The 22,849-nt window shown below is 36.8% G+C and overlaps 2 protein-coding genes across 3 annotated transcripts; one reads left to right on the forward strand and one right to left on the reverse strand.

Annotated features, from left to right (window-relative positions):
* The first annotated feature begins 3,984 nt into the window (after positions 1-3,984).
* On the forward strand, positions 3,985-15,424 carry LOC107747521 (ATP-dependent zinc metalloprotease YME1L1-like). Of its 2 annotated transcripts, none has more exons than XM_016562070.1 (18): positions 3,985-4,178; positions 5,264-5,389; positions 5,602-5,782; positions 6,177-6,269; positions 6,381-6,490; positions 8,128-8,278; positions 8,514-8,597; positions 8,854-9,027; positions 10,757-10,909; positions 11,077-11,209; positions 11,320-11,382; positions 11,546-11,658; positions 11,794-11,949; positions 12,833-12,984; positions 13,165-13,291; positions 13,534-13,607; positions 14,012-14,098; positions 14,252-15,424. In XM_016562070.1, the coding sequence occupies exons 1-18, from the start codon at positions 4,146-4,148 to the stop codon at positions 14,393-14,395; spliced, it is 2,154 nt and encodes a 717-aa protein (XP_016417556.1). In that variant the 5' UTR covers positions 3,985-4,145; the 3' UTR covers positions 14,396-15,424. The 2 variants fall into 2 exon arrangements, with proteins under 2 accessions (XP_016417556.1, XP_016417557.1); XM_016562071.1 differs by having other exon boundaries at positions 6,177-6,245.
* Positions 15,425-16,142: 718 nt separating this feature from the next.
* LOC107747520 (patched domain-containing protein 3-like) lies at positions 16,143-20,833 on the reverse strand. Its single transcript, XM_016562069.1, has 4 exons — positions 20,114-20,833; positions 18,699-18,820; positions 18,453-18,598; positions 16,143-17,852 (listed from the first exon to the last, which is right to left on the reverse strand). Exons 1-4 carry the CDS (start codon positions 20,831-20,833, stop codon positions 16,324-16,326), a joined length of 2,517 nt encoding a protein of 838 aa, XP_016417555.1. The 3' UTR covers positions 16,143-16,323.
* Positions 20,834-22,849: the final 2,016 nt, after the last annotated feature.

Consider the following 22,849-nt stretch of genomic DNA (forward strand, 5'->3'; position numbering starts at 1 on the left):
ATTCACATGCTTTCTTGCCACTGTTGTACCTAGATTCTACACTTAAAAACTTGACACAAAAACTTCAATAATGGTGACAATCAACAAATGATGAACACAACATATAACTACAGTAACAATAATGACACAACAACAACAACAACAACTCAATCTTAAAAAGTCAGTAAACAGTATAATAATTCTATAACTGTAACAGTAAATAAATTTATTCATGCTGCAATGCATGCTGGGAGCTCACAGTCCCTTAAGGGGATAGATCACCCAAAAATGAACACCCGTCATCATTTACTCACCCTCAAGTTGTTCCAAACCTGTTTGAGTTTCTTTCTTCTGTTGAACACTAAAGAAGATATTTTGAAGATTGTTCTAAACAGTAACTCATTTGTAAGTCGCTTTGGATAAAAGCGTCTGCTAAATGACTAAATGTAAATGTAATGTAAATGTAAATGTAAATGTAACCAAACAGTTGACAGTAGCCATTGACTTCCATTGTATTTATTTATTTATTTTTCCTCCATACTATCGAAGTCAATGGCTACCATCAACTGTCTGGTTGCCAGCATCCTTCAAAATGTCTTCTTCTGTGTTCAACAGAAGAAAAGAAACTTATACAGGTTTGGAACAACTTCACTGTAAATTTCAATATGTTAACTTTACTTGAAAAAATCTTGCAAACGTATTGCCTCAGAAAAATCTAGTTAAGGTTGCTTTTATTATATTCAACTTTACTCAGAAGCCGATTTATGAAAACTTGAATTATATTAATAACCTTAACTCTTCATACTTTACTTTGTACATGTCACATACGACAAAGTACTGAAAGGTACCATGGTCTTGTGTTTAGGACATGAAACATTTAAATATTACATACCTTCTGTTGCCCTCACTGTACTATGGTACTGCCACACACACACACAAATATATATAGTAGTATCTGAAAGCCATACTCAAGTAAAAGTACAGATATCTTACCAGAAAATGACTTTGGTAAAAGTAGAATTCACCGTTTAGAAGATGAAGATGTGAGCAAACGCTCCAGGAAACCCTAAGTACATGCCAGGCTTCGGCCTTGACTTTTCCATTCACCAAGATTCTCTGACTCAAACTGGTTCTTTTTCATCAACCAACTTCAGCAAAGATCAACTTGAACCTTTGGACTGCATCAAGCCTTTCTTTCAGACAGACGAGACGTGCAAGTATTCAAACTTAGTCTTATTAATTGATACATTAGGTATCATTTGCACCTTTTTACAAAGGTGTGTTTGAACTAAGAATCTGATGTTTCCTTCAGGCGGTAGATCTGCTGAATATGCAAATGGTTCCATAACTTCATATTCTTATTTTCTCTTCTCTCTACTGCGTTAAGCTTTAACCCTTTCCTATACCAACTGTATGCGTGTGTGTGTGTGTGTATGTGTATGTTAGACCAGTTTAAGTGTTTATGTAGTATGTTAGACTAGTTTAAGTGTTTATGTAGTATGTTAGACTAGTTTAAGTGTTTATGTAGTATGTTAGACTAGTTTAAGTGTTTATGTAGTATGTTAGACTAGTTTAAGTGTTTATGTAGTATGTTAGACTAGTTTAAGTGTTTATGTAGTATGTTAGACTAGTTTAAGTGTTTATGTAGTTAATAAAGTCTTATTTGTATCACACTTGACGTTGTTCATTGTTTGCTCATAACTGGAGTCACTTAATCATGCAGATTTATGCTACAAGCTCTGTGTAGAGTTGTACAGTAAGAAAGTTATTTCCCTTAACCAGGAAATTAACGTTCTTAGAATTGACAGACAGTTGACCCTGAGAGGTCAAGTAAATATCTACAGCGGATCTAAATATTTATAATTAATTATAACTAGTTATGGTTAATTATTCATATTTCCCCATGAATGAGCTTATTCGCTACAGCGACAATGGGCTCAGCACATTACATCAAGTCCGCACAATCCACAGAGCAATGGACATGCTGAACGGGCAGTTCAAACAGCGAAGCGCATTCTGAAACAGGACGACCCAGTGGTAGCACTCATGTGTTTTCGAGCTACCCCTACCTCCTCTACAGGGGTCAGCCCGGCAGAATTGCTCATGGGAAGGAAAATGCGTACTTCCCTACCCACCTTACCAAGAAACCTGAGACCAAAGTGGCCAAGCAAATCAAGCATAAAAGAGAGAGACAAAGCAGCAAAAGAAAAACAAACGTACTACTTTAACAGACGACATGGTGTGAAGGACTTACCAGTTCTTAGACCAGGGGATTCAGTCTTGTTAAAGTTAAACGATGAAGCAAAGTGGAAGGGACCTGCTACAGTGTTGGCAGAGAGCGCTACTCCAAGGTCATACGAGGTCTTCAGTGAAAAAGAGGGAGAGAAAAGGAGAAAAATGTGTTAATTAAATAGTCGATGTGTTGGGTAAGTTTATGGAATATATGAAGAGTTTGGTTCCAAAACGTGATAAACGCCATTTTTTTTTCAAAATTGAGTTTCCGCCAAAATCAGTATTGTATATGGTCGGTATTGAAAAGTCAGTTTTTTATTTTACGCAAAATGCGATATCCGCCGAGTTATTATGTCATGTTTTCGCCCTTTCTTTCCAAACCACGACAAACGCCAGTCTCCCTTCTCTGCAGAATGCGATATATCCGCTCAACCAATCACAGCGCACCATTCCACGCACTCTAGACAGTAATGGCGGTGCTTTGAATACACCCGGCATCCTAGTTTTCCTCATCTACTTTGTACTTTGTGATCAACAAACAAACTTAGGGCTGCACGATAAATCGCATGTGATTGTCAGTAAAGCTGGTTCTGTGATTAATAGTAAATCTCCATCACGTGTTGCATAGAACTATGCAATATCGCGTTCATAATCGCAGATGAGTCGCATTCGATACGCGGCGCAGCGCGGCTCGATGCAACGCAACGCGTAAAAAGACAGTATAAGTCATTATAATCAGTAATTATGTCCCCACTGGATGCAACAAATGCCTCGTTTATAATGTTACAATAATAATAATATTTCCGTCACATGCTTGAGGTATGGCCAATCACAACGCACTGGATAGCTGGCCAATCACAGCACACCTTGCTTTTCAGACCGATGAGCTTTGTAAAAATCGACACGTTTCAGAAAGGCGGGGCAAAGAGGAGAAACAATAATGTACAGTATGTGGAAAATAATGTGTTTTTTTTTACCTTAAACCGCATAAACACATTTCATTACACCAAATATACAAAATAATGTTATTTTTGGCAACATCATATGACCCCTTTAAAACACCTTGCGGGCTCAACCACTGTTCCCAAAAAGGATAAAAGTCCTTCCTTAACCACAAACATTTTTTGCTGCTTGTAAACGCCGTCCTCTGTTGTCAACAGCTCACATTGGCAAAATATATTAAATGCAATAACTACATTTGTATTTGTGCATTTGTGTTTTTTAACAATGTGCATGTTTGTGTTCTTTTGTAAGGAAGACACAAAAATAATGCAATGGAAAATGACGTAGGTCTAATTTATTGGCGTATTAAACATTCTATTTATGTGAAAAGACACAAGTTTGATGCAAGTAAAAATGAAGAAAATAAAGTCTTTATTGTCATTGTATTGTGCAAAATACAATACATTTGGGAAACTCTATTGCTGCACACACACATGCCACCTTTCACTTTTTCATATGCTTATTAAATAGACAATTAAACCTTACAATGCCATCCCAATGAACAAAACATCTAAATGATACAGTTGGTGTAAGAATTTTTATTGACCTCCAGATAGCGGGGTAGAGCACTGTGTCAAAAGCTTCGAAGCATCAACGCAGTTTGTTGTAAAAGCCTCACTGCTTCAAAAGCCTCGTTTGGCACATCCCTTTCGCGCTACAATAATGTGCTCTCGACATTTGTCATTAAAATAACGCCATAGGACTTGGATTGATAGAAATGTTTGGCAACTCAGCTGGACTTTTACTTTAAGCAGGACTTTTATTTTATAATCCTCTATGCCGGATGTTGTAGATAGATATGTTGATGAGTCTTCGCAGTGTCAGCCCAGCAAGACTAGTTGAGCGGAAGAGGACACTGGTGGAGGGCATTACATGTAACTCCAAATCAATAAACTCCCGTTGTCTTCAAGAGTTTTAGCAACTAATCGGAAATGTTTTCTCTTTCGACTTCCCTTCAGCCACAGGTATCAAATCGCTGTCTGTTGAGGACAGCGGGTTTCATAACTTAACATGTAACGTTACGCAGGCTAGCTGGTTAGCTAGCATATACAACAAGCAGCACTTTAATCTTAAGATTTGAGCGAATAGTTTTTGAACACCATGCTGAAAAGTCGATGATATGTTATTAGTCTAGTCGTTGTTATAGCTCACTTGATTGCAGTGTTATTGACGGGTTGTGTTTATAAAAATGCTGTTTGAAGACATTGATATGCGTAACGTAACCAGTGTATAAACATGCATCACAACAGAAAGGTTTTTTGATCATTTAATCCACCACAGTGTTTCAAGATGTTGAAATTACACTCTAACTAGATGGCCGTCTTTAAATATCTACACAAAGGCCATAGCATTGAAATGACATACATATGGATATTATATGTATACTCTCACACTTTAACTGATTCTATTCTAGAACACTTCATGATTATCTAATCAAAGCGCCGCATCTAGGAGAACTCGCAGGTATCACACACGTTCAGTTCAAGCAGCGGTCTAAAACAGTTTCTTTTTTAAGTTCACTTTAAGAATGAACAAAAAAGCAGCATACATGTTTAAAAAAATAGAGCAAAACTGAAAGAAACCGCGCGAGTTAGAGCTAGTCTAAAACAGTTTCTTTTTTAAGTTCACTTTAAGAATGAACAAAAAAAGCAGCATACATGTTTAAAAAAATAGAGCAAAACTGAAAGAAACCGCGCGAGTTAGAGCTCTATATGAGGCATACAGACTTCACTAGAGCCACAGAAAGACAAACGTTTCACTGAAAAATGCACAATACACTATTTTCCAGCCCAGGGTGAAATCTGTATGTAAATTAACGATTTGGGACTAATGTAATTTAATGGAAAACTATGTGAGTGGCGCTCTGTGGAGCGGCAGGATTTCTGCTGCATAAAATGAACATATCAGTTTGCTTTCTCACGTTACTAGCTTTAAATATGCAACTTGGCTGGCTAACAAATGCATTAATGTGACCAGCTGGATATAAACTAATGCTGGATTTTTTTTTTCTCACTTATGAAATACTTGGCTTTGCTGTTTATCTCCCCAGGTAACAGTCCAGTTGAGTCACCTCATCAATGCCCTGCACTCTCTGAAGGGTTCAGTGAGCAGCAATACTTCAGTCAATCACAAACACAGAGAGAACATACCAGAACAAGATCTGAACTGCACAGAGGTAATTGCATTCATCTGTGCACTGATAAATACTTTACACGTGTAGGTTTTCGGAGCCTCCCCTTTGTCCTTTTCAGTCATTTATTTCCATGGAAATGTGGCTACAAAATTGAGCAGTTGAATGTTAGCAGCTTTCAAATGAATGATGCTCTTCTGAATCCTAACAGTGTTTTTCCTTCTTAAATTCTGCATCTGTGGTGTTGTGCTGGGAAGCCATCACTGACCCTCAGGGATTTAGGTTTGACAGATCTCGGGGTCAGCCAGCTAGATGAGCTGGTGCAGAAGCTTCTGCCCTGTGTTACTCGGCGGGAGTCGCTCTCACAACTGAGGAGTGTGCCAAATATCTGGAGGACTTCCCATCTTTCCTCGGATTCATTCTTTCACAACAAACATGGTGAGACACAAAGATTTTCCTTCACGTTCTTGATACCCGAGCCAATGACATAAATCCTAAGCTTTGTTAAATTTGCTGTTTCTTTAACACTTTTAAGCGTTTTCCTGTGCCAAAAAGAAATAAATATAAAATGCATCATAAAATGCACATCTGTGAATGAGACCACTTAAATCTCTCTCATTAGGACCTTTTTTTCTTACCAATAGACCTGAATTTAAAGACATTTTATTTGCCATTGCATTCATGCACTCAACAGTTCACACAATAGTTAACTGCTGCAGCCATCATTGTAATCTTGATTATTATATAATTGATTGTGCAGCTTTCTCATGTTGTAAGACTAAATTTACCACACATGATGCATTAACTGTTTAATTTCTGCTTTCCTTTTCAGGGTTTTCAAGAATGGGCGGTGTTACTCCTGTGTTCTCTAAGCAGAACAAGTCACCTCTCCAAACATTATGTACAGATCTCAAATATTTGCCATGTAAAGTGTGAAGTATTTTGTTATTCAGTTGTCACTCAGTAAACGGGCAACTTCATTTGATCTGTGTTTTTTCCAGCTGGTATTCATCAAATATTAATCTTTTATTTTCAGTGATGGTCCCAAATCGAGGCTTTAAAACTTTGAAGTCAAGAACACGCCGTCTACAGGGAAGCTTAGACAGTACAGCGGAGCCTGAGGGATATACACCATCATTCATGAAGGTCACACGCACAGTAATACAGCACTTTCTTTTAAATGATGTTAACCTAATGTAGTGTTTATTTACTTAAAACACAAAGAGATAGTTCAACAAAAAATTAGAACTGTCATCATTTACTCTCACCCTCATGTCCTTCCAAACCTGTATGACTTTCTCTTCTGTGGAACACAAAACAAGATATTTTAATTATGTAACTAGATAAGACTAATTTCCTGCTGAAACTTAGATGCGTTAAAGGCGACGGTGACTTACATATCAAAACGGCCTGACCAGATCAGTGCACAGAAAATGTAGGCTTGGTTCTCACGCAGTACTATATTTGATGAGCTTTATGTATGTGCAGTGATCGGTGTTCATATGTGAATAAGAGTTGGTTTCTCTTAATCTTTTAAACGGCATAATGAAAACAATATTTGTATTTAAATTATTTTCAGAGCTGTGCTTTCTGCACAATCCTGGGAGTAATTTTTCTTAAAGTCCGTATAAAGCAATATTAAAAGGGTAGGGATGTAACGATTCACTCAACTCACGATTCGATTCGATTCACGATTTTGATTTCACGATTCGATTCGATTCACGATTTTTTTATTATTATAATTTTTTTTACAAAATGAAATTTAAGACAAATTATAAATTAAATGTGTCCTTTTATTATTGCTTGGACAAAATGCTGCACATTTCTTTGTGAAATTGAAATATAACACTATAATAATATACTAATATAACACTTGCATATTATTGCTCTTTTGTTGGTTTTGATTGCTTTTATTGTCCTCATTTGTAAGTTGCTTTGGATAAAAGTGTAACAAAATTTAAATATAATGTAAATATAAATAACAAAACTAAATTGAAATGTTAAAACAAGCCCCAAATCAAATAAATAAGTAACACAAATAAAATAAATCTCTTCATATAAAAAAACTAAGGCTTTGTCTGTGCTCTTTCCATTTAAAATTAGAGATTAAAATTAATCATGATCCAAACAAAGATGCTTCATACATGACATGAGCAGTTTTTAATCTAAATTAGATTGTATAATTTTGAAATTTGTGAAAAAAAAAGAGTGGTTTGACTTCAGTTTTATGAAACTATACATAAAAATATCTGCATCAAACAGCGGATGAGCTTAATGAGACGCAGATTCACTCTCTGCCAGCAGGTGGCGCTTAAAGCGTTTCCTTGGTTTCCGCTGTAAACAGAAAAACCCATATCGGTCGACCTCTATTCTAGAGCGGTATTATATTTTCAGGGGAGGGACCATGCTCAGTGGCTCCAGTGCTTCATCGAGACATTATTTCAGCTCCGCCCAAAAATTCCTGAAAACAAAAATGGTGAAAAACTCAGTACTACAATTCAGTACTACATATTTCTCAGTCTGTGTAATGTGTTTTCAGCAATACATTTCTAACATTTATGTTTTTAGAAACAATTCTTTGAATTGCCTTTACATGGACTTTAAGTGCATGTGCATTTTTGTGCAAGTGCATTGTTCAGTAGCCCACAGAAAGCATTATAAAAACTATACTTTTAATAATTATGCTTTAAGGTTTTTTTATTTTTTTTAGCACATTTTAAATGTCTTTTGTAAAAGAAGGTTTGGATTGCCGTTTTAATGTTATTTATGTTTTTGTCCATCAGGGTTTCCTTACACGAGACAAAGGGCCAGATGTTGAAACGTTGGACAAGCTCCTTAAAAACAAAAACATACCTGATGGTCAACATGATGCTTTTAAGACTGGTTTTGCAGAGGGATTCCTAAAAGCTCAGGCCCTAACACAGAGAACCCAAGGCAAGTTGTCTTTGGGCTTTTAGTAGACAAAAGCTCCATTAAACCAATTTTTATGAATTTTGAAAATAATGTGATCTAGTACCTTTATACAGTACTGTAGGTTTGTCTCTCACAGCCTTGTTTCTACACTGACTAAGGTCTATTGTGAACTGAATGGTGAAAGTTTTTCAACCTGATATGATTTTCTTTCTCTCTTTATTGTATTTTTGAAAAAAAAACATATAATCTCCAATAGAATCGTTAAGGAGGACGCGACTGATACTATTGGTGCTTTTGCTGGTGGGCTTATATGGACTCTCAAAAACTCCTTTCTTATCAGGTAAATATTATGTAGAATCTTCTGCATGTGTGATTTGTCTCCCTAAATTCAGTATAGTTTATGTCCTGTGTGTCATGTCTACCAGTGTGAATATAAAATCTGAGTCATTAGTGAAAGTTTTGGCTTGGATTGAAAACCAATAATGCTCACTTGGCTGGCTTGCCCCTTTCATGCCTTTTTTGTGGCTTTGAGAAAGCTCTGTGTAGTGCTTTGTGTGTGTTTGGAGTGTGAACTATAATGTAACCATTTGGGACAGTGCGATTCCGAACCACATCAGGCCTGGACTCAGCAGTGGATCCTGTCCAGATGAAGAATGTCACCTTTGAGCATGTGAAGGGTGTGGAGGAGGCCAAGAATGAGCTGCAGGAGGTGGTGGAGTTCCTCCGGAACCCACAGAAGTTCACTGTTTTGGGAGGAAAGCTGCCTAAAGGCAAGAACACACTTTTGCTGTAAGGCTCCAAGCCAGAACCATTTAAATGAATAGTTAAACCTAAATTCTGTTTGCTTCAACCTCATATTCTACCAAACCTGTATGACTTTTTTTCTTCTGTGGAATACATTTTTGAAGAATTTTTACACCTACCTTCTATAACATCCAGGACAAAAAAAAAAAAAGACACCAGCAGTCCATATGACTCGCACACTGTGTTCCAAGCACTCTGAAGTCATACTACAGCTTTGTGTGAGAAAGACAAAAATCTAAGTGTCGTCTATATTTACAATGCCATTTCTTTTGGCACATTTTTAGTTTTATAGTGACATTTTTGAATTGAGAAAAATGACTTCTATTTTGGTTTGCTCTTCATACAAAGCCTTTGTGAGTACTTGCAATATAATGCACAATATTTAACAGTGCCTTTTTGTATTTTGGGAGTTTGACAGATGTGCTCAATATTAATGACTGATATAAAATGTTTACCTATTAATCGCCACCGTTAGCTGCTTTATTGAACTATCAGTTATCTGCAAATATCAAGTGATAGTTTGCAATCAGTTTTTGTTCCTCTGTGCACCAATACGGTTTCATTATATATAATCATGGTACAATAACCATTTAAGACAATTATTTTGATAATTTGTTGCTTTGGAGAACATTATTATTATTATTATCAGATAACATTAGCAGTTAAAGTGCTTACGAGTTACAACATGTTACAAAGTCAAGGATGGACATCTTTTGGACTACTTCATTTTAATTCGTCATTTAAATAAAAACAAAACAAAAAAGACAATTTATGCTTAATGCAGATCCAGTAAAAAAAAAAAAAATTCGGGGTTGAGGGAAATTCAATTCGTCATAAACATGAGAGCTATTATCTTTTATCATGTTAATATGAACATTGCTAACATGGTTTTTGCATTTGAACATCTGACCTCTTGCTTCAGAAGACAAAGCACGCAAATACTGCACAAATGCGCGACTTGCAAATCCACTATCAGTCGACCTCAAGTCACTACAAACTGGAATCATTTTTCCAATGAAAAATTAATCATGAACAGACTTTAGCACAGATGTGGATGAGTAAATAAGGACAGAATTTTATTTCCCTTTGAGTAGAAGAATAAAGTAAAATCAAATTTGTAATTTTGACAAAAATTCCACATAGAGTCTATTTGGCAGTTTTAAGCCCTGTTTACACTAGTGCGTTTTTGTTTTAAAACGGCGTTAAAAAATGAAAACGTTTCTCGTCTACACTTGTGTTTTCACTGCATTTCAGAAACGTTCTCCGTCCATACTACACAACCGAAAACGCAGGTCACATGACCATTTCTGCAGGTACAACAATGTGCATGATGTCATTGTTTACACGGTCGTCAAGGATACGCAGAACAAATGTGGCCAGCCATGCCATCGTTTTCAAAAGTCTCTGTTTTGGTCCGTTTACACTGAAACGCAACCCCGGAGTTTTCAAACTAAAACGGGGTCTGCAGAGTTTTCGAAAGTCTCCGTTTTCGAGGGTCGAAAACGCCGGGGTAGTGTAAACGACAGGCGTAACCGTAGCTAAAGTTATGTGTTTTAAAACGAAAACGCACTAGTGTAAATCTAAACTTAGCCTTAGATTTCTTTCTTCTTTGTTTCTTTCTTTTTTTTAACCTAAATAGTATTTATTTGTTTTTTATATTCATGATATTTATGATCTATATTCATTTATTTGCAGGAATCTTGTTGGTTGGGCCTCCAGGTACAGGAAAGACCCTGTTGGCCCGTGCTGTGGCAGGTGAGGCAGATGTGCCATTCTACTACGCCTCTGGCTCAGAGTTCGATGAGATGTTTGTTGGTGTTGGTGCCAGTCGAATCAGAAACCTTTTTAGTAAGTACCTAGCTTGCATAGTGCCACTCCAAATCATAATTCAAGCACGATTGTTAATAGATGATGCCATACTATCTGCCTAATTCTGTGTATGTGAAAGTAACCAAAAGTGTGAATGAGTCATTGTGTGTATGTATTAAAGCAGTTCTCCTGCATTTGTCCTGTAGGGGAAGCTAAAGCTAACGCTCCTTGTGTTATCTTCATTGATGAGCTGGATAGTGTTGGAGGAAAGAGGATTGAGTCCCCTATGCACCCCTATTCTAGACAGACAATCAATCAGCTTCTAGCAGAGATGGATGGGTGAGCTATGCTACTCGGAGTGACTCCATTGCAACTTTTGACTGCACTCGTTGTTTGAGTGAAAGGTTTGTAAGTTTCCTTCGCTAACTTTTGGTGTTTAACATATGCAGGTTCAAGCCAAATGAAGGTGTCATCATAATTGGAGCAACAAACTTCCCTGAAGCTTTGGATAAGTACGTAGATTGCATTTCAAACATCTAAAGACAAAAGCCTGCTTGTTTGACAGTACATCAAATGATAATATGATGAGTGCAACTGAGGTTGTTAGTTAAAGGTTTTTTAAAAATGTTTTATAATGTTGCTGATTGGTAAGAAAATCTGAATCTTGTTCCCCAGTGCTCTGATCCGGCCAGGCCGTTTTGATATGCAGGTCACTGTCCCCATACCAGATGTGAAGGGCCGCACTGAAATCCTCAAGTGGTACCTTAAAAAAATTAAAGTCGACTCTGGTAAGTGGTCTGTTAAAGATTAATTTTCAAATTTACCTATTAGATTCTGAACTATTAATGTTGAAAGGTAAAAAAGTAATCGTACAGCAAGTAAAGTGATTGTTCTTAAGGATTATTGTATTTTCTGGTCATTAGCTGTGGAGGCAGAGATCATTGCTAGAGGAACGGTGGGGTTCTCTGGAGCCGATCTGGAGAATCTTGTTAATCAGTCCGCACTAAAGGCAGCTGTGGATGGTAAAGACATGGTGACCATGAAGGAGTTGGAGTTTGCTAAGGACAAAATACTGATGGGTAGGTACCTGTAACTTATTCTGCATGCTGAAATAAACTTTGCTGCTCATATTAGATAATAAAACCTCTAAATTGGCATAGTGATGCACCAAAAATAACTTTTTGGCAGAAACGCCAAACTAAAAATAAAGTTTTAAATTTGGGCAACTGAGCTCTGTATGTGGTTCAGGGTGTCGTGTACTCGATAAATGAAACCAGTCATAGTAAAGCTGTTCGGTTGTCCATTCTGACATGTTTACTTGTTGCAGCTTATTCACATCGTGTGTATGAAATGTAACCCTGGACCACAAAACCAGTCTTAAGTCGCTGGGGTATGTTTGTAGCAATAGCCAAAAATACATTGTATGGGTCAAAATTATTGATTTTTCTTTTATGCCAAAAATCATTAGGATATTAAGTAAAGATCATGTTCCATGAAGATATTTTGTACATTTCCTACTGTAAATATATTACGACTTAATTGTTGATTGGTAATATGCGTTGCTAAGAACTTCATTTGGACAACTTTAAAGGCGATTTTCTCAATATTTAGATTTTTTTGCACCCTCAGATTCCAGATTTTCAAATAGTTGTATCTCAGGCAATTATTATCATATCTTAACAAACCATACATCAATGGAAAGCATATTTATTCAGCTTTCAGGAGATGTATAAATCTCAATTTCGAAAAAATTGACCCTTATGACTGGTTTTGTGGTCCAGGGTCACAAATAGATGCTGACACAGTGTGTGCCATCAGAAAAGCGCAAATGTTTGGCCCTCCTAACCATTTCGGCTGAAACTGAATTTTTTATTTTAATTTTTTTGCTGTTTCGATTGAATATTTTCAATTGCTGAATTGTTGGTGCATCACTTGTTTTCCATTCACTTTCCCCCTCTGCAGGGCCAGAACGCAGGAGTGCAGAGATTGACAAGAAGAATAAAGAGATCACAGCGTACCACGAGTCAGGCCATGCTATTATTGCATACTACACCAAAGGTGCCATGCCCATAAATAAAGCCACTATTATGCCGAGAGGCCCAACTTTGGGTCATGTGAGTACATTTTAATTGATTATGAGAATCTCTACTTTGAAAGGGCTCATCTCTTCAGTTTGGGTTGAAATTGTAAAGTCAGGTTTAGAATATGTTAGAGAGATGAGCTGCTTGTTTATTTTTCAAGTGAGAGACAGTCAGCCTTAATAGTGCCAGTGTTTTTGTTCTCTTCTCTGTTAGGTATCCATGCTCCCAGAGAATGACCGCTGGAGTGAAACTCGTGCTCAACTTCTGGCCCAGATGGACGTCAGCATGGGCGGCCGAGTGGCTGAAGAGCTCATCTTTGGCAGTGAGAATATCACCACTGGTATGTTGCGGTACTGTTTGCTCTGGTGTTGCAGTGTCATTCAAATCGTTTGTGTATTGTGTAAGATGAAAAACTACATGATTATATTATAAGAGTGACTTGGCTGTAAGTATGAATGTTTATTGTACATCACATTTTTCAAATACGTGAGAGGACACTGCATGAATAGTAAATGTAACAAAATTATGCTAATCGCTTATTTCTGTTTTTCATCTGTGTAATGTTTTGTTATATTCACATAGGAGCATCAAGTGATTTTGACAGCGCTACAAAAATAGCCAAAATGATGGTGACCAGATTTGGCATGAGTGAAAAGGTTCGTCATTTTTAGCAGATTGTCTTTGCGCACCGAATATACATGTGTATATATGGATATTATTGTCAGACTTTATTTACTTTCTTTTCTGTTTAAAGAGTTGGTTGTATTCAAACTTACTGAATATCAAATATCATGAACTCTTATTGTCATGCATAAAGACCTGTTTATGTTGTGTAAGGAAAAATATTAAGTGGGAAATAAATGTTATGAAATAACTTGCATGTTATTTACTAATTTTGTCACTGTACTAAACTATTTCACATGTCACTTGAGTTTCCATGACAGTTAGGATTCAGTAGAAAGCAAGCCAGCTTGCTGGGTTTTGAATACGTTTCAGGTTTTTTTTTTTGTCCAGAAAGCTTGAATTTTTAATGAATTTTTGGGTTTTTTTTTTTTTATAGTTGGGTGTCATGACATATGCTGACCTCACCAAGCAGAGCCCAGAAACTCAGGCAGCCATTGAACATGAAGTCAGGATACTTCTGAGGGTAAACTTTGTTCTGATCTAATTCTATCCTCAAATCAGTACTACAACATTGCTTTTTTAAGCACTCAACAGCCTGCACTTTTCTTAACGTTTCTTAATACCAGCTACCAATTTGTCCAGTTTTTGGCTCACATATTTGTTTGAATGCTCCTAGGATTCCTACGAGCGTGCTAAAGTCCTCCTGAAGTCTCGTGCTAAGGAGCACAAAAATCTTGCTGAGGCTTTACTGCGGTACGAGACATTGGATGCCAAAGAGATCCAGCTGGTCTTAGAGGGAAAGACATTAGAAAGCAGATGAGGGCTCACCAGGGACTTCAGGCAGCAGGGAAAGGACAATGAAACTCTAAAAGACATGAATGTACATATGCAACCAAGAGCTTGGTAGGCCGACACTCCCCATTGGTAAAGATGTATTTTTTCCTGAGCCAGATCTCTAAAATTAGTTTCAGTTTTACATGCTTGGGATTTTCTTCCAAATAAATTGTTTATGTGAGAATTCAACTCATTTAGTATCTATTTAAGTGCTTTTCTGTACCATTGACTTTAGGTGCTGCCTTATTTGAAGTGGAGCAGAAGACAATTTGAATAAATCGTTAAGCTGTAAGCACCAGTCCAGTTTACTATAAAGTTAGGAACAAATTGCTGTTCACTGTTTCTGACACCGTTGTCTGAGCCAGGCTGAGCATATGTTTCATGGTGACCTTTGAGAAATGTATGGGAATATATTTTTCACTGAGGGGAATATATCGAAGCACTTTGGTACTGGGACATTTATGTTTGTTTGTGTGATGCATATCATAATCTCGGCTTGTGAACGATGCTGCTTCAAAAAGTTTTAGTCACAGCAATTCAATACATCAGAACCCCAGTATGTTGTTAGATAAACTTTATGACGAGAAATTCCAAGTGGCCCAGTGATCAGTGAACTCCTGTAGTTTGAGCTCTATTTCTGCACTTTCATTAATCATTAAACAAAAGAGAGACTAAATGTAATATTCATCAAAATTAGATATTTGATCTTCATTCCTCTAGTTCCAGTGGCTAAACTGGGTTTATTCAGCTTTATTCGACACATTATTTATTCATGTACAGTAGCTCTACATTTATGAGTTTACCTTGCCTCCATGTATGTTTGCCTTTTACCCAAGCTCGTTTTAGTTGTGTATATACAGTATATATTTATAATCCATAAAATTCAAAATGAGGGTATTGTATGTAAGTGTATTAGATTGATTTTAGTCCGAGTTCTGCCTGGTTTGTCATTTAAAACGATTTTTCTTTTGATGCTGTTACACACAAATGGGAGTTGAACTGAATAAAGGAAACATAACTCTGCATAATTGTTGTTTTAGTGTACTGTGACAACTTCTGCATTGCAAGAACATATTACACAACCAAACAAGTCTAGATGCCATAGAGTTGGTGCCATGATGTAGGATATTGCTAAGGAGCGGTTCTTAGCATGTTGATATGTGGTTGCTAGGGTGTTCTAAATGGTTGCTTACTGGCCCAAATGAAAAGTATGAGGTTTTTCACCCAGTGAAGTCTCTTTGCTTTGAAAAGTAATTAGATTTCTTCTAGGAGCCACACAGGTAAAATGACACCGTTTTCATTTTTTGATGGAGATAGATATCAATTACTCACTTGTGACATTTTCAAGACTTTCGTTCATTTTTGAAACACAAATCGAGATGTTTTTAATGAAATCCAAGATTTCTGTCCCTCCATTTAAAGTCCATTCACCCGACGTTTTGACAGTTTAAAAGGTTCATAAATAAAAAAATAAAAACACTTTAATTGAGAGGTTTAAACAGAATTAGTTTAGGCTTTTATTCACATATTAACACTGACAAAAGCACATATATATAATCACATCAAAATATGCTAAACAGACTTTCAGTGGAGGAACCGAAATCACTTGGGTTTTATTAAAAATGTAAATATTTCAATATGACAGTCTACAGGTTACATGTTACTGTAATCATATTACAGTTACTTGCTATGAATTACAACTACATTACTTTTTTGCACAATTCTTGGATAATATTTATGTGGAAAACATTTAAAACACATGCTTGAAAATCTGCGTTCACTATTGTTTAAACATGCTTGTAAGTGCTTTAAAAGCAACTACAAGAAATTGTCTCTTTTTTTTCTCCTTTTCAATCAAATGTTAATTTTACAAGGAGGATACTTGAAGAAAAAGCAGAAGTTGGATTTTTGAATTCAGTGCTGCCATAATTTGTGGCAAAATCCAAAGAAAGTTAGAAATACTGGAATAAAAGCAATGCCGTGAAGCAGCCCAAAAGTAATGACTAGGACCACAATGGTGGAGAATGTTCTGAATATGTAGCTGCTAGAAGCTGATAGCACAACCACACCCACAATTGTAGACAGAGCCCCTTGAAGTATGGGGTAACCCAGGTGTGCCATGGCCTCCACAACTCTTTCATTCACATCGGGCTTAGTACTGGACACAAATGTGTAGGAGATATGAGCAGAAAAGTCCACAGAAAAGCCGATGCTTATGACCAGGTTAATCATTGAGATTGAATCAAGACTAATGTCTAGCAGTGCCATGAAGCCGGTGACTCCCAAAATGACTGAAGCGATGGCAAAGGCCACCCACAAGGCACAAAGAGGATTTGGAATCAGCACAAGGGAGATGACCAGCATTACTAGGGTTGCCACAATGACGGTCTGAAGAGTGATATGCCCTATTACTGTATATTGATCATGATATATAAACGCTGGATGGTAGACCAACAGTGGACATGGGCAGCTCTCTGCTGTCTTCCGTAGTGAGTTCAACATGCTCTTTTCTGTTGAATTCTGAACAACCGTCTGAAGAAACAGACGTGAAGCAGTTATGTCGTTATTGGATATGTTGACATCCTGTCTGAGCATTGGTTGGTGGTCCAGGAACTGATAAAGATGTGTTTTAAATTGACCTTCTGAGCTGATGTTATTACTGTGTTCCTCTGCATACTTTTCAAAGGAATGAAGCCAAGATGTTGACAAGTTGTTGACAAACTTCAACTCCTGAAACCGTACAATACACGACTCGAGTTGATTGCGTTTGCCCTCCTCCCAATATGGAAATGTGCCGTTGATGGCTAACATTACATCTGGACCATAATAATCAAAGTATGTCTTTTCAGCTTTGTAGTATTGGACGATGTACGATTTATCAAGTGCTAGGTTCTTGAGATCGATGCCTTCCTTAAGTTGCAAGCAGCCATAAACACTAACAGCAATGTATGTTACGTAAATAAAAATGACTAATGCTTTACTCCAAACTGTTGTCAAAAATGGTCCATAATACTTCCTGAAGAACAGTGTCATTGGGTGCTCTTCCTCGGTTCCTGTGTTATGGTCGTAAGATCCTCCAACACAGCACAGAGTATACACTTTAGACCGTCCTGGTGGGACCTCTTCTGGGACCTTCATGCAAGTTAACCAGTGTCTGTTCGCCCCCTCCCTTCTGCCATTCAGAGCCAGACAAGCTCCAAAGAAAGTGATGTTATAGAAGTAGCAGAACAAGACAGCCGTGCCTGCGTACAGACAGAATGACTGAACAGAGCCGAAAGGGTTGCCGTAGCTGAGGTAGAAGGCTAGCACGTCAGTCAGGGTGGTGATAGTAATGGAAACGGCTGCCTCCCTGTAGGTATCAGCCATGCGTTTAGGCACTGTGTCTTGAATGTTGGTCCGTTGCCAGCTGGAGATCATGATAAACATGTCATCGATACCGATTCCTAAAAAAAAAAACAGTTTTACATCTTGAAATTAAAACGTGTCAGTTCTGTAGAATATGCAATGCATTTGCATTTATGCCTTTTGACCCTTTTATCCAATGCGACTTACAGTGTGTGGGGTAAGAGGTGCCACCCCCTAGCACCTTTTTTTAAAATCACATGGCCATATTTAGAAAGAACCCATCATAAATAAAGCTGTATGTCCTATATAGCATTGAAAATCTGACCATGTCTCAAAATATATATCATGCATATTGGTCAGTTTTACATGTATAAAACCTTGTAAATTCTTAAATTAAGCATTTTTCTGCCCAAAAAGTCTTCTAATAGTGAGCTTTGCTTCAAAATGTTAAAAATTGTTTCAGTGCATTTAAATATTCTAAATATTCTTTTTGGGCTATATTATAAAATATAGATGATTTGCAGCAAGACTTTAGAATTGAAATGTGTATTACTAAATAGTTATTCAGGTAACACTAGTTTGGGGACCAATGTATTTCTGCTGCAACCTGTTACTACCACCATCCTGTACCAATTGTAGGGTTGATTAAGTTCAAAACAGTAAAGATAATAAAAATTATCTAAGATACAGTATCTTACCAAGAATAAGGAATGGAGAAGATGCCACAGTAATAACAAATGGCACCTTTATGAGTAACAGCAACCCAAAGCTGGACAGCACAGCTTGTGCAGTGGAGAAAACTCCAAGAGAAGCCACCCATGCTTTATTCCTCACATTATCAAACCTGTTGAGAGAAATGAAATAATGCATACATATGTGCTATTATTATCAGATTTGCAATCTGAAAAAAATTTTTTTTAGTTCATGATCAGTATTTCACAAACCTCAGGCAAGATATTATTGAAAATGAGATGGCAAGAAAATAAGTAATTGCAAAAAGTTCAGTGACAGATATGGTACTCTTCTCAAACTCCTGTTGTCTTGACATGGATGTGAAATAGGATACCTGAGAAAAAGAATTATCATTAAAACTTTTCATTTAGTCACATACTTAAGATTGATTAGACTAAGAATCATGGTATGAGATACAGAACCCCCCTAAATGCAAAATTAATGTACGAATGCCCAAACCATTTGGCATTTATTATAAACATTTCACAAAATTTTTTCAAATGGCACTTGATTGTATACATATGATGCAATGCCTTAAGTGTGGCTGAAGTGTCTACCTTTTGAAGCCACTGTATATGCAAAGGGTTAAGCACTTTCATAACGTGCAAAAATATTTAGCAACATTAATGTGCTCCGTAATTTATAAAAATTGACAAAGTGATAATGTTATTATGATTGAGTTCATGACTATGTCATTTTAGATTTTCCAAATTAATCTTTCATGTAGCATTCTTAGTAGTTCTTGAATTTACTGGTCATGTTTATATGTAATTTAATAGAAGATTCAAAACAGGGAAACATTTACAAATTTTTAACACAATGGTCATACAGTTGAGGTCAAAAGTTTACAGTACATACTTCCAGAATCTGCTAAATGTTAATTATTTTACTAAAATAAGAGGGACCAAACAAAATGCATGTTATTTTTTTATTTAGTACTGACTGAATAGGATATTGCACATAAGTGACGTTTACATATAGTCCACAAGAGAAAATAATAGTTGAATTTATAAAAATTACCCCGTTCAAAAGTTTACATACGCTTGATTCTTAATACTGTTTTGTTACCTGGATGATCCACACTGTAAAAAAATGATTGTGATTTAACAGTAAAAGACTGTAAAAATGCTACAGTAAAAACCTGTTAACTGGTTAACAGTAAGTTTCCATACTATATTCGGTGAATAAATGTAATTACATTTAATGCAATTTTACAGTAAAATACTAGTTAAAAATACGGTTTTTGGAAGTGAAAAAGAAAAAGTAATTGTATAATTTACAGTGACAAACCGTAAATTGACACTCCCAGAATTCCCTGCATGACACTAATTTTTTTCATTAGTCCCTTGTTTGTCCTGAACAGTTAAACTGCCTGCTGTTCTTCAGAAAAATCCGTCAAGTCCAACAAATTCTTTGGTTTTTCAGCATTTTTGTGTATTTGAACCCTTTCCAACGATGACTGTATGATTTTGAGATCCATCTTTTCACACTGAGGACAACTGAGGGACTCCTATGCAACTATTACAGAAGATTCAAGTTCTGCAAGGTGTATATGAAAACTTTTGACCTCAACTGTACATACACAGATTCAAATGTTCAAACCAATATTGACTACAAAGATACTTACTTCTGATACAGAGGTCGTTACATTAGAGAGCAAGTCTACCAATTCTTGAAGCCAGGCATCTTCGAGTGAATTATTGCTCTCTTGCAGATAATAAAAAAGTCTCATTGCTTTGGCACTTCGAACAACTCCATTGTGATCCACCTCCACCTTACTAATGATATTTCCCATGTGGACGCAGTTGAATTCGGAATGACAGTACTCAGGATACGATATTTTGACAAAATGAATGTTGCTGGCATTGTAATTTAGAACATCAAGCATTAGGTTAGAGTTGCATGTCCCGTTCAAGGTTGCGCAAATATCCGAGAACACAAATTGCTGTGCGTCATTCGTTGCGGTGATTCCTCTAACTTCTCCATCTATGCGGAGGATTTCCTCTAGTGCGGCAACACTGAGTATGTTTGTCTGACAAGAAAATATCAAAGATGCAAAAACCCCATCAGTGTTCAATCGTACAATTGAAAACTGTGAGTCCATTTGTGGAAAGGTTTCTTGAAAGAAACACCTCTCCACTTTAGCGCGGCCGTTTTTCGGTGTAAACTGCTCCACTATGTCGTTTGATATCAGGTCGTTCAAAAAGTAAAATCCTCCTCCGAGAACTGCGGATACAGCCAGCGGTAAAGTGACAAACCACCACGGGTGAAGCCCTACGAACTTACCGACGCTTTCAAAACAAAGCCGGATGGGCTTTTCAATGCAGTCTGTGATGCAGGACACCATGACTACTGCAGAGATGTGCGCTGATTTGTACACCTGGCGGAGAGATGTGCGGATTATATATGCCTCATTTGAATATGTAACACCTCATTTTCTTACTGTAGCCTAAGTATTAAGTGTATTTGCATACCCTCTCCTTTTGGGGTGGAGCGTGCATAATTGTGCTTGTATATATCATATTTATCCAAAAATGTAGCCTAAATAAATAGGCTACTTGATGTTAAATATTATGTTTCCAGATCCTTTCAGAATGAATTGCAGTAATCCAGTGGGATTTTTGTACGCAATTTGTACGACCTCAGCATAATTCACACAATCTGATCTCAACACCATCGATCCATCTGAGACAAAAGTTTAAAGTTCTGTTAAACTGGAATATTATTCATGCATTTTATTCTCGAATATAATATCTTAAAAATGATGAGAGAAATAATCACTGGATAATGAAACAGTGGTGGGAAATATTAACTGGAATGAAAACCCATAACATAATGAAAATATAATTTTCAAATGGACATGTGGGGAATGTCTTACATTTTTGGTGGTAAAATGTTCATTTATGGAAATCTGCAAGTGATGTCAAAAAGACAAAGAATATAAAAAAGCAGTCATGTCTCTCCATAGGTCTTACATAATATGCATGTGCTGGCACAAGGGATCTCTTTAGACTTTGTCTTTTGTTATCTTGGTAACTATTTCCATTAGGATTGCCTCTCAAACCTATAATCAAAAGGTTGAGCTTCTTCTGAAAGGAAACTATTTTCTGAAGCAGTGATCCAGGTACCTCCTGTAGATGTGGAGCAATTAGCTCCCAGTGAAACAATGGACCTCTGAAGTCGCAGACAATGGGGAAATTCTTTAGAAAATTGGCAAAGATTCTGAGATCTTCAGACAGAAATTGGAGAGGGATCTTGAGAAATAGTATAAGTTCCCTTTGTGCTGGTAATTACAAACCTCACAGTAAATGGACATCTTTTAGGACCTAAGCAAGCATACGTTTTTAATGATAGATAAGGCCAAGTGTAAAAGTTTACAAATATCAAACCAATTATATATTTATATTTAATCTTGTCTATTTATATTATATTTCATTTAAAAGTGGCAGATGGTGAAGAAAAGTATATGGTGTCCAGGTTTGGATGTGGCAGCGGTCTCTGTAATGGACATGCTGAGAGGGGTCCAGGGGTCCTAAAGTCATCTGTACCATTGTGTATGAAATGTGCTATATAAATAAACTTGCCTTGCCTTGCCTTGCCTAAAGGTCAGATAATTCAGCCCTGCCGTTAGAGAGAAAGAAAGATGGAGTTTGGTCACCAAACTTTGCCATGTCCAGATTTAAACAGAGAGAGTGTGTCTGAGCCCGAACGATATCAGGAAGGCTATTTTCAAAAATATGTTTTTGCAATATTAATTAAGTTATGGATTGCCCTGTTGAAAAAAACTGCATATGCTGGTTAGGTATGTTTTGACGCTGGGATGCTGGTTTAAGCTGGTCCTTTGCTGGTTTATGCTGGTCCTTTGCCAGCACATGACCAGCATAAACCAACAAAGGACCAGCTTAAACCAACAAAGGACCAGCATAAACCAGCAAAGGACCAGCTTAAACCAGCAAATGACCAGTTTAAACCAGCAAAGGACCAGCATAAATTATGTTATGTATTTATTATGTAAAGTTATGTATTTCTGTAGAGATATCTTAACGGGAAGAAAGGTACTGACCTTGTTCGTCGAAGTCTCACACTAACTAAAAATTACAGCAACATTACTGTTCTATAGTATGACGTTATAATAGCAGTAGAATGTTCTACAGATCATTTAACATACCAGCAGTGTGTCCGTGATGCCGCCATTTTTAAGCTATATTTAGCATGAATTAAAGGGGTCATATGATGCTGCTAAAAAGAACATTATTTGGTGTATTTGGTGTAATGAAATGTGTTTATGCAGTTTAAAGTTAAAAAAACACATTATTTTCCACGTACTGTACATTATTGTTTCTCCTCTATGCCCCGCCTTTTT

This window comes from Sinocyclocheilus rhinocerous, unplaced genomic scaffold (genome assembly GCF_001515625.1).
Source record: "Sinocyclocheilus rhinocerous isolate Xijiao unplaced genomic scaffold, SAMN03320098_v1.1 scaffold48, whole genome shotgun sequence".
NCBI lineage: Eukaryota > Metazoa > Chordata > Actinopteri > Cypriniformes > Cyprinidae > Sinocyclocheilus > Sinocyclocheilus rhinocerous.

Bases quoted from the DNA above. Each gene is read 5' to 3' on its own strand.
- LOC107747521 (XM_016562070.1), top strand. From the start codon at position 4,146: ATGTTTTCTCTTTCGACTTCCCTTCAGCCACAG. The intron at 8,279-8,513 runs GCAAGTTGTCTT...AATCTCCAATAG, and splicing joins CCTAACACAGAGAACCCAAG to AATCGTTAAGGAGGACGCGA. The intron at 8,598-8,853 runs GTAAATATTATG...CATTTGGGACAG, and splicing joins AAAAACTCCTTTCTTATCAG to TGCGATTCCGAACCACATCA.
- LOC107747520 (XM_016562069.1), bottom strand. From the start codon at position 20,833: ATGGTGTCCTGCATCACAGACTGCATTGAAAAGCCCATCCGGCTTTGT. The intron at 18,821-20,113 runs GTAAGTATCTTT...TCTTTTTCTCAG, and splicing joins TAACGACCTCTGTATCAGAA to GTATCCTATTTCACATCCAT. The intron at 18,599-18,698 runs GTTTGTGAAATA...TTCTCTCAACAG, and splicing joins TCAATAATATCTTGCCTGAG to GTTTGATAATGTGAGGAATA.